General features: G+C 39.6%; 1 protein-coding gene across 1 annotated transcript in view; it reads right to left on the bottom strand.

The window, feature by feature from the left end:
- Positions 1-16,189, bottom strand: part of LOC134212799 (roundabout homolog 1-like) — a 331,449-nt gene that overhangs the window by 265,937 nt on the left and 49,323 nt on the right. The window contains exon 2 of the mRNA XM_062690970.1: positions 3,039-4,012. Coding sequence (XP_062546954.1) covers positions 3,039-3,111 — 73 coding nt within the window. The 5' untranslated portion in view covers positions 3,112-4,012. The remainder of the gene's footprint in view (positions 1-3,038; positions 4,013-16,189) is intronic.

Raw genomic sequence — 16,189 nt, 5'->3', positions numbered from 1 at the left:
CCAACTGATGTTGACCCTTAGTTAGTTTTAGTTTTCTAGAAATCAAAGTGGGGCGTTTTGGACAGGTGGGGCGCATTATACCGTCTTACCCTATAGCAGTCTCAATAAGAAGCGTTTACGCTCTTAAATCCGATTAATCGGAGTGTCAGAGCAAAAAACGTATTAAATACTTATTAAAACTGCCATCGCCGAAAGACTTTAATCTTAAAAGAACAACTTCAGTCATTAACTCTTATATTAAAAATTACCACCCATATCTAGCAATTACTGTCGTTATTTTTCAAAAAAAAAAATTGTCTAACGGTAATCTACAACAGTTTGTCAAGGAATCAACCCGAAAACTTTTCTGGATTTTTTCCGCTAAATTCCTTCTGGTATTCCACTAGAATATTCTAAATTATTTACCTAGTAAATTCTCCCAATTTTTCTTCCACTAGGTCCTCCAGGAATTCTCTCAAAAAAATCATCCAGTACTATGTATCAGCAGAATTTACTTCTAAAATTCTTTCAGAAATTCCTCTATGACTTCCCTTAGAAATTCCTTAAGGTATTCCTTAGAAAATTCCATGAATGGTGGCAGAATGTTTTTTTAGACGAAGTCACAAATACATTTTTGTTGAAAAATCCTCCTTCGGATTATGAAATAATTCCTGGAGGATTTACTGAAAACAATTTAATACCTGGAGGATTGTTTGGAAAAACCCTTGAATAAATTTTCGATGTGATGTGTGAATTTCCAAATGGATTTACAGGAGAAATTCTCGGAAAAAATCTTGAAAAAGTAGTTGAAGAAATTTTAGAATTTGAAGTATTTTAGAGAAAGTTTATGTGGAATTTAAAAAAGTCTTGCTGATTTTCTAAACACATTTTACATGTAAATCTTGGAATATTTGTTGAGCGGAATACGGAAGGAATTCTTGTATAAATTTCCTGAGGTGTTCTAGAAATAATTCTCCAAATTCCTGAAGAACAATTTCCACATTTTCTAAATAATTGAATGTCCGATGTTTATGTTTGGCCATTGTATAGCAAGGGATGTAGTGGTCAACGCATTGTAAGAATTTAATCGAAATCCTTCTAAGGATTTTATCGTTTTGTTTTGAAGCGGATTAATATGTTATCATTAATTTAAAATTTCAAAAACTTTATCGTCACATTCCAGTCACCACAACCCATCGCATCACCTGTTTAAAAACAACTCCAAACTCATCACGAAAATCGCAAAACGTGATCGACAGACAAATTTTCCATATCTCTTTTCAATGGCATCATTGTCCGAGGGTTTTCCCTTTCATTAACTTTGCATACACCGGCATTGCATTCATTACTATGGCAATCGTCGTCGCAGCAGCCACCCGACATTCAAAATATGAAAATCTTCCTTTCATTGCCGGTCAAAACCAACCCGACTCTGGCTGGCCGGTTCCGAACCTTTTGTCAACCCCGTCGTCGGTCGGTCGCGCCCGATGCTGAATCCTGAATCTATAACCGATTTTCACCCATTCGGCGAGTTTTCGCATTTCGATTGAAAATATTATCCTCTTGTTCGAAATGGTGGAGCGCACATTGCCCAATGGAAAACTGTCGCCTTTTTGTGCGCAAAGTTGCGCATTGAAAGGGTTTCAGATTTCCATCATTCGGTGGGTTTGCATCAATATGTTTGGTTTTTTCTTCTGTTCGGGGAGGGGGCGAGAGGGATTTTGCGATTTAGCATTTCAACATTCCCAGTCGATGCGTGGCGTGCGACGTGAATGGGATTCAGACACAGGGCACGAAATAATTTTCACAACATAATTGAAATCGATACCATATTTCGATGGTTGGGGTTATCTATATGGAGTTTCAACGGCGGTGATCGAAGTTGGGTGCATTTTTGTGTAATAAAACTGATGCTTGTTGCTGTTGTAATGGTGAGGGGTATTGAATTGTGCTTTAAATTTGGTGTCCAGCTCGCCGGCTTTGTGATTGGCACATGAAGCTGTAATTAAATCTATTTTATAACAACTCTGAATAAATGTTTTTCTATGAAAATCGGATATAAAACGATGATGAATTTTTTTAATTTTCCCAAATGAATAAAACTAGAACTAAAATTTATCGATCTAGAATTTTTGACATAGAGCTCATAAACTTCTTCTTTCATTTGATTATAACCATAATTTGATAAATTAACTTACATCGTCATTTTTACCATATTGCAAAATATGCAGTACTATTTAATTCCACCAAATATCTTACAATTTTCAAGCACATTACAAATGACGTCTTGACATTCGAAAACAGCTTCATAATTCATATCAACCGTTTTCAATCCATCACCGAGCAACCCGTCCGTCGAGGTTTTGGACAGGACCCGTCAGTTCAGCAAAACGCGATGAAAACATCCATTCTCGCGGAAAACCTGCCTTCATAATCAATTGCGTCCAACGACGACGAGCGATGGCGACCACGTTGTCCGCAATCCACTCTTTAAAATCGACCACCCTCTTGCATCCCATTGCTGCCACCGTGCCGCGGTGAAATTGATAATGAAAGGAATAACGAGGAAGAAAATGGTAACCTCTTCGATGGAAAAGGTAAAAGGATATCCGTCCGGTAATTGATTGAAAGATTATTTTTCCATCTATTATAAAAACGGAACCTGTCCGCTGCGTCATTGCTGGCTAACTGGTTGGTTGACTGACTGGCTAGTGGCTGCCCTTCTGTTCACATCAACTTCAGTTGGAATTGGAGCTTTCCCGGACGAACGAATGGATGAACGGTTATTCACTATTCTATGTTTGGCGAGGGTATGCGGTATGTATGCCACAGTTTTTGTCAAACCTGTATCTGTTCCATCAATAATAACACGATCCTATATAAGTCGAAAGAACAAAGTTGATATTTGATTTAAATGTTCCAAAGTAACGGTAGAAGTTTCTTAAAAACTACCAACTAAGTAGGTATAAACAAGATCGCATAACCTTTATCAAATCATTGTCACTTCACGGGAAATATAGAATAGAATAATGATTCCTAGAAAAAAGTTTAAAATTTACCTTCTGTTCTGTCGATTGCCGCGGCAACGATTAGAATCTGCGCCAGCAACAGCAGTAGTGGTGCCGTCTTCATCCTGGCTGCCAAGTTTGTGTCGTCTCAAATATTTACACAAATCAGTTCTCACTCGCGTCTCACTGCCCCCCTTTTTTCCACGCCTGCACGGTCCTAAGCCGGGTTTCAATTTTTCACTTCCTCGAACATGTCTCCCCAAGCCGATCAAAAATTAATCACTTTCGCTAGTCGACGTTCTTACGCCGGGGAATGCCGTCCATTGTCTTCGATCGCCCGGGAGACCTCCAAAAAAGGTCAAATCTCTGTTTTCAATTTTCTCAAGTGCATCCACGGAACGTGTCGCTTCGTATCGGGGCACTTTCACCCTTGGTTCCACGCGGAGTCACGGCTCAATAGCAGCGATTCACATAATTTTTCAGCGCTTCGATTTTTTTCGCCCTTTTCTTTAATTGCACAGAATTCAAGCACGTGCTTCGGCAGATGAGAAACTGGAGGACACAAACCGGTTCAATTCCTTTAATTGCTTCCCGACCGATTCCGGTGTAATTCTGTTTCGATAGTTTTTCTGGCGCGCGGAGCACCGATTTGCATGAGTTGCTTCGTGTTCTTTGACTTCTCGGCTCTGCCGACTGAAGGTGCGACTTTTCACAGTCTCCGCAGTGTTAATATTTATTCAAACCGACAGCCCTAAATTACTCGAAATCCTTTTACACCTCTACTTCGGTTGTTTCTCGCTGCCGGGGAAGATTTTCCTTCAATTATGTAATTAGTTTATGGCGAAGCTGCAACACGGCTACGTTTAAGCGACTTTTACATCATCCGGTCAAATTTACGACTTCACAAGAAAGTTTAGTTGCTTCGTCCTCGGCTTGGATCGTCTCGTCCTTCCCGAAGGTTGTTATTTCAATCGTGCATCGTAGCTGCCATATGGAGAGGGTCCTCGTGCGAGCAGCGCTAGGTCCTGAAATAACACGGAAGAAACACAGGGGAACAAAAATTAACAATAGAATTCCAAAAGATGAAGCGGCAAAACTTTATGGTTATATGGTGTTTGGGATGGGTTTCCAGGAGGGAAAAGTTTAAATTTTACGGCTGGAATGTGTCTTCAAGGAATTGGCTTTGGAACGCGTAGGTACCTATGTAAAACCATTCAACGAAAGCGAGCAGTCGGTGATGTTGTTTGCGGCAATTCGGCGACAGTGACAGATGGTGCGAATGGTTGCGAGAGGTGTGGAAGGGCTATTTGTAGGCTAATGGGACTCATTAGTATGGTAATCGGCTTTGGTTGAGCCGACACCTACAAGGGGTTGTAATTCCGTCAGTCTGCGGATGGAGTTCGATGATTGAATGGAAGCGCGTGGTCGATGAAAACAAAAACAAAATTTAAAGTTAAAGCCTTGCAAATACAGCATTTTTGTGAACGTCTAATTATTGTTTTAACACATTTTATGTTAATTTAATCGGATGTAAGGGTTTATCCGATAAAATTTGCCGAAGTATAAAAATATTCGTGCCCATTTATACAATTTCTCGCGATTCCTCTACCATTTTATCGTCAATTAGCGAATAAACATGCAGCCAAATAGGCTGCCACTTTCCTCTGCAATTTGACGACGGCAACACCCAGTAGAAGTCGGCTGCAATAATAGACATACTAACGCGCAGACAGCACATGTGATACACCCCGGTTGTTGCCGAACCAGAGCGCAAATCAGCAGCCGACAGTTTGTGAAGTCAGCCGGAGCGCCAAGAACACCAAGAAGACGCGTGAATTGCTTGTCGTACATACTGGCATGATCTCCGCCGCATCACTCTCCCCACCCAAACCAGGCAGAGGTATTCCGCCACAGCCCATGGGTATCTGTCGAAAAAAGACAACGACAACACAGATCAGAACATGTGAAAATTCCCCCAAAAGCGCAACAAGATTTGCCAGCAGGCAATCCCGATGGTAATGCTCCTCTGTTTTCCACGATGGCACCCATTGGGGAGCACGGTTCGATAGAGTGAAGCATCTTTCAATGTTAAAAAGAATTTCAAACATTGACATTTAATGCTAAAAAATATAGATTTTGGTAGTTCAAAACATATAGGCCTAATGTGACATGGAGCAACAGAAAAGTGAGATTCAAATTTTCCATATGTGCATTTTATTTTATTCTCCCCTAGTAGAGGCCAATAGGAGAGAGTGCCACTTCTGGTCTCAGATGGAAAGACGCAACTACAGACGACCGACCGACGACCATATCGTACATTAGCAATGACTGAATGGGAGTATTCAAAATATGCGGATCGTGTTCGCTTTTGCGAGTTTCGTTTTTTCTCTATTGACTCATCCACTTTCTCCACTTTATTGCACGGGATCCGAGAAGGGTTCTGTTTTGAAGCGTGGATTGTTCCAATGCTGTACAATGTAAGAATTTTTTTGTTGGAAAATCATTTCCAAACCTCGATTATTGAGCCTTAACAAGTTGTCAATTTCGCTTGTGATTTTAAAGAAAAACATCACGCTTGAGTTTTTTTAGCCGAAATGGCACAATTAAAACGAAATATACCAGATGAATCTCTATATGGCAAGTATTCGAAAGTGTGTTTACACATCCACCCACACATAACAGACACAACCTCAATTCGTCGAACTGAGCCGATTGGTATATTACACTCTAGGTCTCCGAGCCTCATATAAATAGTTTTTTGATTCTGATTCTATAGCCTTTACGTACTCTTAATGTACGAGAAAGGCAAAATAAAAAGATGCCCTACTTAAATTAAAATAATTTCATTTCCATTTACATAATTATTCTTGATTTTCAGCCATAACACCCTCAGTGCATATTTTTCCGTTTTTAATGTTTTTAGGGTAACAAAACCGTCCACCTTTTATAAAACGGCGAATTTTATTGAAAAATCCCAAAAAAAATGCTAAAATAAAAAGTGTGAGGCCCAGTAGCAGTTGTTTTCATAGGATTTTTTAAGAATATGCTTCCGTCTCAGTTTTCGAAAACACACCCAACCTGCGAATGACAGATTTCAATATAGTTCTGCATAAAAACCTTACAGAAACTGTATGAAATTTCGCGTATACAGTTTTAGAAAATCAGTTTCAGCATTCAGAAATGTAGATGTCAAGAATTTATGCAATTATTGTCAGCTATGTTTTATGAGTACATTCTTCTTCTTCTTATTCTTCTTCATTGGCTTAACATCCCCCACTGGGACATTGCCGTCTCGCAGTTCTCGTGTTCATTAAGCACTTTCACAGGTATGAACTGCGAGGTTTTTATGCCAAGTTACCATTTCTGCATTCGTATATCATGAGGCCAACACGATGATACATTTCTGGCGCTTAGTTTCATAGGGGCGTAACTGTATTGATCGATTTCTCTTGATCGATTTTATATTTTGTTAATAACTCAATTGTTTCAAAAGCTACAACCGTGATTATAGATTCTGGTGCACGATACAATTATCCTTTATCACACCAAATCATTGAATCATCGACAAACTAGCGCAATTCGGTAAAATAATAAAAAGATAAAATCGACGAAGAGAAATCAATCTATACAGTTACGCCTCTATGAAACTAAGCGCGAGATCTATGCCCAGGGAAGTCGAGGCAATTTCCAAACCGAAGATTTCCTAGACCGGCACCGGGAGTCGAACCCAGAACCCAGCCGCATCTTACCGCACGGCTAAGGAGAGCCTCATTATTTGAAACAAATCCTCCATGTGATGCGGGAAATGGAAAAGCACAATCAAGTTTCTGATGATCGAACACGTGTTATTCCGTTTCGTTACGAATTGGGATCGATTGAGCACATTTTGCTATGAATAATTTTGATAGTAACTGCATCCAAATACTGAACTGGAATTTAGCTCCCAGCAATCCATGATTTTAGGTATCTATAGGCATTTGTTTATTATTTATAAACATGAAAAGCTTCTATTGAATTCGTACGTACAAAAGAATAAAAACTTATTCCAAATCCTATTTTTAAAATAATAAAACCGTGAGACGAGACCTACAAAGACGGCTTCTTTTTCCTTGTTTTGCCACTTGTTCTTCTTTTCATCACAGTTGATCATCGATTCATCGACTGTTTCCTTGAGTGTTTCACCTAACTTATTTTTATAAATATTTTCCTATCGGGAATATAACACGTATTTATAACAGTTCAATATTAAGCTGTCCGGCTATTCTAGAATACGTTTCAAAATGAAAAAGTACTCGTAAAACAAAATCATTCGGAACACTTTTTGAGAGATACCAATACTTTCACGCAAAACCCTACACGGAAGAAATAAACTACCCAAAAGTGAGTTCAATTCACCCAACCTCGAACATCCGTACGGGAAGCCAAAATTGAGTAAATGGGGTCGAAGTAGTTTGCCTTTACTCCCATGTTAAAAAAGTACCCAACGGAAAATTTATTTACCCAAATGGAGGTTTATTTCACTCAATCTCGACCTCAGGTAATAAAACTCAAAATTGGCTTCCCGTATTGAACTGGCGTCGTTGGATTGTTTCGCTCTTTTGTTTTTAACAACAGAAGAAAGTGTGGATGAAAGAGAAGAGAAAAAATAACTCAAAAGTAAGTTTAAAAATACTCAACGCTGGGTACTTTTATTCTTCCGTGTACTTAATTCACCGAATAGTGATACTGCCTTTCTCGCATTTAGCCAAGACACCAACCTTATATGCTGCTAATATAATTCGATGTGCCATTTTCTTTATAACTTTTAATTGCAACGGCCGATCGTTATCAAATGAAGTAGTCCATTTTACACTATTTCGAGAAAACAACAAAAAACTTTTTGAACAAATTTGCATCGAATCTTTCGATTTCTTCGGTACAGATCAATAGTTTTTGGCAAAACTCTGCACCTTGGGACACTTTCAGTGCAAAAAATGTAAGCAGTACTCCACAATTGCTACGTGGACATATGTAGTTTTCCCCATAAAAAGTACGTGGACATATGTAGTTTCTCAAACAAACGAAAAAAATTCATACATTCCTGAACAACAATTTTTTTTCGTTTTATTTTTGCCACAATACGTATTTTTGGACGAGGATTCAGAATATATGAAAATCTCATTTGATGATGATGATACTATTGTAGCAAGGCACCTGCCGATAGCACTGGCCATATCTGACAAACGATTTGATCATGATCATACTACTGTTTGTATTTCATCAGACTCCTGTATGAAATGCCAAAAATGGGTGGGGTGGTTCCATAAGCAGAGACACTTATGCGAATCCACGGGATGAATAGAGAAAAAAAGAAAGTTCGTACATACAGTATTATAATCTAGCCCTCGTTTCCCAGATTGACCCAATAGATGGGGAGAAGAGCCCGCCCTTTATCCACGAGATGTTAACAATAGGAAGTTGGCGATTCCACTCTTCCTAAGAATATATAAAAATCTCATTTTGGCCAAAAATGTTACATATGCAGTTTCTCAAACAAACGGTTCAAATTCAATAGTGATCAACAAGGCTTTGCCCCCTGTCGAATGAAATTTGTTGCAAGAAAATCGTTTAAGGATTACTACATGAAAAGTTGTCTAATGTTTTTCTTAGCATTTGTGCACACACATACACACACATACACACGGACAGACAGACATTTTCTCAGTTTGACGAGCTGAGTCGATTGTTATATAACACTATGGGTCTCCAAGGCTTCTATAAAAAGTTCGTTTTCGAAGTGAAATGATAGACGAAAAGGTGCTGGTTGCATCTGACAATTCCTGACAGCGCTTGCTAGTTGCAGATGAAGTTCCTTTTTTTTCCTCTTTGCAAGTCCCGTCCCAGAAAAAACAAAATCTTTTTTCCTTACAGACAATTGTGAAGTTTATGAAGATATGGAGGCTTAGAATATTTTGATGATATTTTTGCCCACAACTGCTCGATTCCTTATATAAACCATACGAAGCTTCGTCGTCATCATTTCATCATATCAGTTGCGGTTGGATAATTGACTCTCATAGATTTTTGAACATGAAACATCTCATACCAGGAAGAATCAAACATCATGCCATGAATGCCGTTCATTTGCTCCATCATTCACGAAACAATTGAACGAATATTAGAACATGTTCCAACACTCTTCCCTGTCATTTTATTTACAGTATTCTTGATAAAAGATTGGTTCGACGGATAAGTTCATCATTAATTTATTTAGTCTACATCTAAACAGATAACACTGAATCAACAATTTGAAGCCACAATACACGGTTCGAGGCCGCATCTGGCCGCCCGCCAAGTCGTTTTGCACCTGGTCTGCCCATCTCGCTCGCTGCGCTCCACGTCGTCTCGTACCTGCCGGATCGGAAGCGAGCACCATCTTTGCAGGGTTGCTGTCCGGCATTCGGTAGAGTTGGGCGAGCTCATGGTTCATTCTTCGCCGCCACACACCGTCTTCTTGCACACCGCCAAAGACGTTCCTAAGCACCGGTTTCTCGAATACTCCGAGTGCTTGCAAGTCTTCCTCGAGCATTGTCCATGTTTCATGTCCGTAGAGGACAACCGGTCTTACAAGCGTCTTGTACATGACACATTTGGTGCGGTGGCGAATCTTTTTCGACCACAGTTTCTTCTGGAGCCCGTAGTAGGCCCGACTTCCACAGATGATGCGCCTTCGTATTTCATGACTAACGTTGTTGTCAGCCGTTAGCAAGGATCCGAGGTAGACGAATTCCTCGACCACCTCGAAGGTATCCCCGTCTATCGTAACACTGCTCCCCAGGCGGGCCTTGTCGCGCTCGGTTACGCCCACAAGCATGTACTTTGTCTTTGACGCATTCACCACCAGTCCAACTTTTGTTGCTTCACGTTTTAGGCGGGTGTACAGTTCTGCCACCTTTGCAAAATGTTCGGCCGACAATGTCCATGTCATCCGCGAAACAAATAAATTTACTGGATCTGCTGAAAATCGTACCCCGGCTGTTACACCCGGCTCTCCGCATGACACCTTCCAGCGCAATGTTAAACAACAGGCACGAAAGTCCATCACCTTGTCTTAGTCACCGGCGCGATTCGAACGAACTGGAGTGTTCGCCAGAAATCTTCACACAGTTTTGCACACCATTCACCATTGCTTTGATCAGTCTGGTAAGCTTCCCAGGGAAGCTGTTCTCGTCCATAATTTTCCATAGCTCTACGCGGTCTATACTGTCGTATGCCGCCTTGAAATCAACGAACAGATGGTGCGTTGGGACCTGGTATTCACGGTATTTTTGAAGGATTTGCCGTACAGTAAAGATCTGGTCCGTTGTCGAGCGGCCGTCAACGAAGCCGGCTTGATAACTTCCCACGAACTCATTCACTAATGGTGACAGACGATGGAAGATGATCTGGGATATCACTCTGTGGGCGACATTAAGGATGGTGATTGCTCGATAGTTCTCACACTCCAGCTTGTCGCCTTTCTTGTAGATGGGGCATATAACTTCCTTCCACTCCTCCGGTAGCTGGTCAGTTTCCAGATTCTGGCAAGGTAAGTTGTTAGCTTTTCCGGGCCCATCTTGATGAGCTCAGCTCCGATACCATCCTTACCAGCTGCTTTATTGGTCTTTAGCTGTTGAATGGCATCCTTAACCTTTTGTCTGTGCTCTGGGGTCAATATGACCCCAGGCCACTTTAAGTGACTGCCATTTTTTTAGTTTTCAACCGATTCTCCTAATTTTTGGTAGTTTGATAAAACTCACCGAGATCTGTCTCTTAGGTGCAAATTCGCTTGAAAAATCTTGAAAATATGCGCTACAGTGTACTTTTTTCAAAAAACTTACGTTGTCTGTGCTCTGGGGTCAAATTGACCCCAAATTGAAATTGCTATAACTTTCTTAATGTTTGACCAATTTTGAATTTTTGGGGCTGTTTCGAAAGATAATTTTATCATCTTTCAGGTCGTTACCAAAGATTGATTATAGGTGGGCGGGTACATAGCGGGGAGGGGTTTTCGTAAAAAAGGGTACAATAACAGTGATTTTTCATGCTTATTTTACTTATATCAGAATATCCTACCCATTTTGAACTGCACCTTTTCAAAAATGTTATACAGGAAGGCGTGTGCTTTGACATGAGTCATTGATTAGTTTAGAGCTTGATCGCTAGGTGGTGGTATATTTGAATTCATTATTCTAGACTACTCAAGTAATTCCGATATATGGAATTTTCCTCATTGTGAATATTCTTATCGCACAAATTTGAGATTTGTAAAGATGACGTCTTTAACAAAGTTCGTATGGTAGGAATGGTCTGTCATGTGACAGAATAATTAGGAAATTTACAAACAGGCGGCGCTAGTGTACTTGCAATATTCTTGCATGTTTGAAATATTGCTTTAGCTTGAGAACCCTCATACCTATACCCAAGTTGTATTCGGCAACATTGTTCAGCATGTTCAGGACTAGAAAGCGGTGCTCAATATAATGAGCACTTGTTCCAAGATGCGGCGCTAGTGAGCTGTTATATTTGAGTATATTGTTTCATGTGAGATCTGATGTATTTTGGTTTGTAGCATTTTGACAAACATGAATGTTGTGGTAGAGTTCATCAAAAGTTTTCTTTGTATTCAACCTGTTCCAGCGATGCTGCAAATAATAGAATGTGTTCACAGAATATGTTTTAGGTCATCCAAGAAAACCCCGGAATTAAGGCCTTTGGGTCTACATGCGTAATCAAAGATTAGCAAATTTTCCGCCTATTTGTAAAATTCCCAATTATTACTTCCGTCACAAGACAGTCCATTTCCACTAGACGATCAAGATCTGATCAAGACGCCATTTTAACAAATTTCAAACTTGTGCGATAGGAATATTTACACTGAGGAGAATTCTTTATATCGCAATTACTTGAGTAGTCTAAAATGATGAATTCAAATATACCACCACCTGGCGGCTAAGTTCTAAACTTATCAACGCCTCATCCCAAAGCACACACCTTCCTATATAACCTTTTTTATAAAGGTGCAGTTCAAAATGGGTAGGATTTTCGGATAAGAAATATATTCATGAAAAATCACTATTTTTGAACCCTTGTTCACTAAAACCCCTCCCCGCGATGTACCCGCCCACCAAAAGTCAATCTTTGGTAATTATGAGGTTTAAAGTTCCGCCTCCACGTTCCGTGGGGAAAAGGTGTTAACAAATATAACTTTTGTGTAGAATATTGTAGTTTTATGCAATCTTGATTTACAAAATCGTGATTTCGTTTAAATATCGATAGTTGAGACTAATGATCTTCACCAAAGATGTTGTCCTGTAAAGATATAATTCCATCAAAAAGCTCCAAACTCGGGAAGCCGTCGTCGAATTCTGTTTTTATTGTGATGTAATATTGTTTCTGTTCGTGATTAGTGGCGGAACAATTAAGCACCAGACTTCAAGTGTTATTGCTCCAATTGCATGCGGCAAATATCGATAACATTAGTTTTAAATCAATCGACTTCAACAACTATTGCCAATTCCTGCTCTTTTGTTTGTTGCGAAGAATTGTTGAGAGACCAAATGAAAAAAATCGACGATCTGTGAACAATGTTGTAGTTCTATCGCCCGGAAAAATGACTACGTCGCTTGTGAAGGATTGTACAGTAAAGTATTCCATGCAAAGTGTATTGTTTAATAAGTACCATAAAAATTCGAATATGTGTTGGATATATGTGACCAATGTATCCAAACCATAAATAAAATTCGAGATGAACGTTTATCGTTAGATAATTGCAAAAACGTATTTCCAACATCTCCGAAACTGCTGAAATAAAAATGCAATATGACTTAATGACGGAAATAAAAAACATATTGCCGTCATCCAGGAAACCATCAATGATAATAGCAACAAGTGCGCAATGCTCATACTTCTACACTCCACGCACCCGCACTGTCGATTCTCCAGTTGCACAATCATCATCAATGTCATTTCCTAACCTATTATGCGCAACAGAGAAAATTAGTAATAAAATTGTTGCCTTGAATCCTAGCGTAAAGGATGACAAATGCTGGCTGTTCTTCACGCGTTTGAAAAACCATGTTACTGACAGCGAAATTTCCAAGTTGGTAACTGATTCTCTTGGTCAGCTTCCAGTCAAGAAGCTTGTCCCAGTATAGAAAGAACCATCCTCAATGGCGTCCATTTCATTCAAGATCGGAAACGACCAACGCTTCAAAGAATCAGCGCTACTTCCATGGCCTTCCACTTCGACATGGCCAGCCGGAATCTGTTTTAGAGAATTTCATAACTATGTATAAAACACCATTTTTCAACTATTGTTTGCTCTTAAATTCAATTGATATAATTGTTTCGTTTTTCGATGAGATCATTAGATTGTCAGTTGGAATACTACAAGTAAATAAACGAATACATGTCAGTTCTACTAGTATTAAGTTACATCATTGGGGCAATATCGCCTGTTGATGGTTTCAGAAATAAATAAATGAATAAATAAATAATTGTTTTTAATCATTGAAATTTGTAATATAATTTTAGGCCTTTCTACGTATGCAGAAGTTTTCTTGTTTATAAATAATAAAAAGTCGCTAGTTACACAGAATCATGGTTTGCTTGGAGTCAAATTCCAGTTTAGTGCCCGGAAGCAGTAACTATCAAAATTATTTATATCAGCCGCCATTATGGTGGAAGTGGAAAGCTGGTCCCAAGACGTGCCAAGACGACAATTCATATTTTAGAACAAGCTGAAAGTTATCAAATAATCAAGAACAACAGCCTTATACATTTCACATGTAGCATCGTTTTAAAATTTTTTAAAAAAAGCCACAATAAAAAAAGATCAATGATCCCCCGGTAGTTCACTGCTTCTTCGGAACCCGCTCTGGGTGCATTTGCGCTTGGTAATGTGGCATAAGAAATAAAATTCAGTTTGAGAAAACTTTCTTCTTTGCCGGAAATTCCAATTCCTGAAATTTCTGCCGTCAGACTTTCTTCCACCCGATGGAAGGCTCCGCGGCGCTGATTTGTCTCCTGGATGTGGGCGATTGAAATTGAATGAACCTTAGTGCGTGTTGGACGCTAGAAGTTGCTTCGATTCTTCGGTTACCCCACAATGATATATGTACATTAGCATAGCATAGCATAGCATAGGAGCCCTCCTTAGCCGTGCGGTAAGACGCGCGGCTACAAAGCAAGACCATGCTAAGGGTGGCTGGGTTCGATTCCCGGTGCCGGTCTAGACACTTTTCGGATTGGAAATTGTCTCGAATTCCCTGGGCATAAAAGTATCATCCTAGGCTGTATCATCGTGCTAGCCTCATGATATACGAATGCAAAAATGGTAACCTGACTTAAAAACCTCGCAGTAATTAACTATGGAAGTGCTTAATGAACACTAAGCTGCGAGGCGGCTCTGTCCCAGTGTGGGGATGTAATGCCAATAAGAAGAAGAAGAAGCATAGCATAGTTACGGTGTACTTCGTAGATTGGACACTAGTGATACTCATGTTTTTCTTTTGAAATTCCTATTCAGATTGCTATCAGAAATCAAGGTGGGTGTGGTCCTTAATTTCAATCTAGGATAAAAATCACAAAAGCATGAGGATTACTACTCCTGGCCACGCCCATCTTCACCGTAACTTGGGAGGGGAAGGAAGTGTTGATGTAGTACACAGGATTTTGTTTTTACACGAATTTTTTTCGCTCGTATTTTTGATCGTGTGACTTCAATTTACCACCAAACTCTTCGCAACATGTTTCAAAAAATCCAGAATAAATCGTAGAAAAATCACATGATAATTAATATGCGTTAAACATTTAGGATGAGTGGAAAATTGAGAAAATGTAAATCGCGTAAAAACAAAATCCAGTGTACTTACTTAACGAGAGGCCCCCGACTCAGCGACACCCTCACAAGTACCACGGAGTTGGATATTGGGTAAGGTATTCGTTGGGCTAGGATTTACCTGTGGCTGACAATGTGACTGTGGTTGATCTTACATCATGACACATCACGCAAAGCTGTCTACCCAGTGTTACAGGGGCACCTCACAATGATATATGTACATTATACCTTTTGTTTTTTACGGTGCATTTTTCCTTATTTCGTTTCTTGGGGTGGCTTGTCCAAGCAGAGCTGACCAGGGTTTGAATCCGAAGGAGAATGAGCAAATCTCTCACTTCTCATGTCTGTATACACTCTCGATAGGTAGCATACCATGAGAGACGTTTTTCGGTAGCTGTTACGATCATTAACTGATTCGGAGGCTTCAATCCATGATAAATTTCTTTCAATAAGCCCCAATTGCGGGGGCACCGGTTCTGATGATGCATTTCAACTTGTTTTACACAGCTGTGCGAAAAAAATATGGTCCCCAACATGAAATGAGCGAGAACAAAGCGTTTTATCAAACCCTATCGGTGGGCGCCGCCTATCCGAATCAGTTTTTTTTCCAACTTGTATAGGTACAAGTGCGATAGTTTTGTTTCCATGGCTTGTTATGATTCGGAAAGGTTTTTGCCTCTCTTTTATCGTTGTTCGTTATCTTTCGAGAGCAGGTATTGGAAAAAATCAGATCATGAGTAAAGATCGGCTAAATTCATGGCAATTTGATGCTCTAATGCGACCTAATCGCTGATGCACTCTAGATCGTTGAAATTTGGCGTTCGCTGATTCAATGTTTGAAGATCTTCATCGCTCACCAATGGAAGCCCACTGAGCGAGGCAAATCACTTGGTAACCTAACAATGAGTGTTGTTACCACACGCTGTTAGAAAAATCTTTTCAGACATTAGGAAAACTAAGTAGGGTCGATGTACCAATTGTCGCCATACATAAAAACAACTTTTTTTTAAATAAGTAAAAGGCATGTGGGTGGACTTTATATATCAAGCGAAAGGTTTTACTTCCTGCTCCTTAGAACAGCTGTGAAAACCACAATAAAATTTGTTATTATCCTCAAAATTGATTAATCCATAATAGGAACGCATGCACTAGTTGTGGCACTATTCTTAATTTTGGTTCCTTATTTGGCAAATCCCATTGTTTTCTTATGGGACTGGCCAAATTGGGACAATAATGCGACAACTGGTGCAAAGGGAGTTGAAAATTAAGCAAAATCAATTGTTACAATTATGCTTTGCTTGTTTTGGAGGAAATAAAATGTGTTATCGTGTCATATGAATAT

Source organism: Armigeres subalbatus, chromosome 2 (assembly GCF_024139115.2).
Source record: "Armigeres subalbatus isolate Guangzhou_Male chromosome 2, GZ_Asu_2, whole genome shotgun sequence".
Lineage (NCBI taxonomy): Eukaryota > Metazoa > Arthropoda > Insecta > Diptera > Culicidae > Armigeres > Armigeres subalbatus.
Note: the sequence above shows the minus strand (reverse complement) of the source record. Positions and strands in the feature narration are given on the sequence as shown.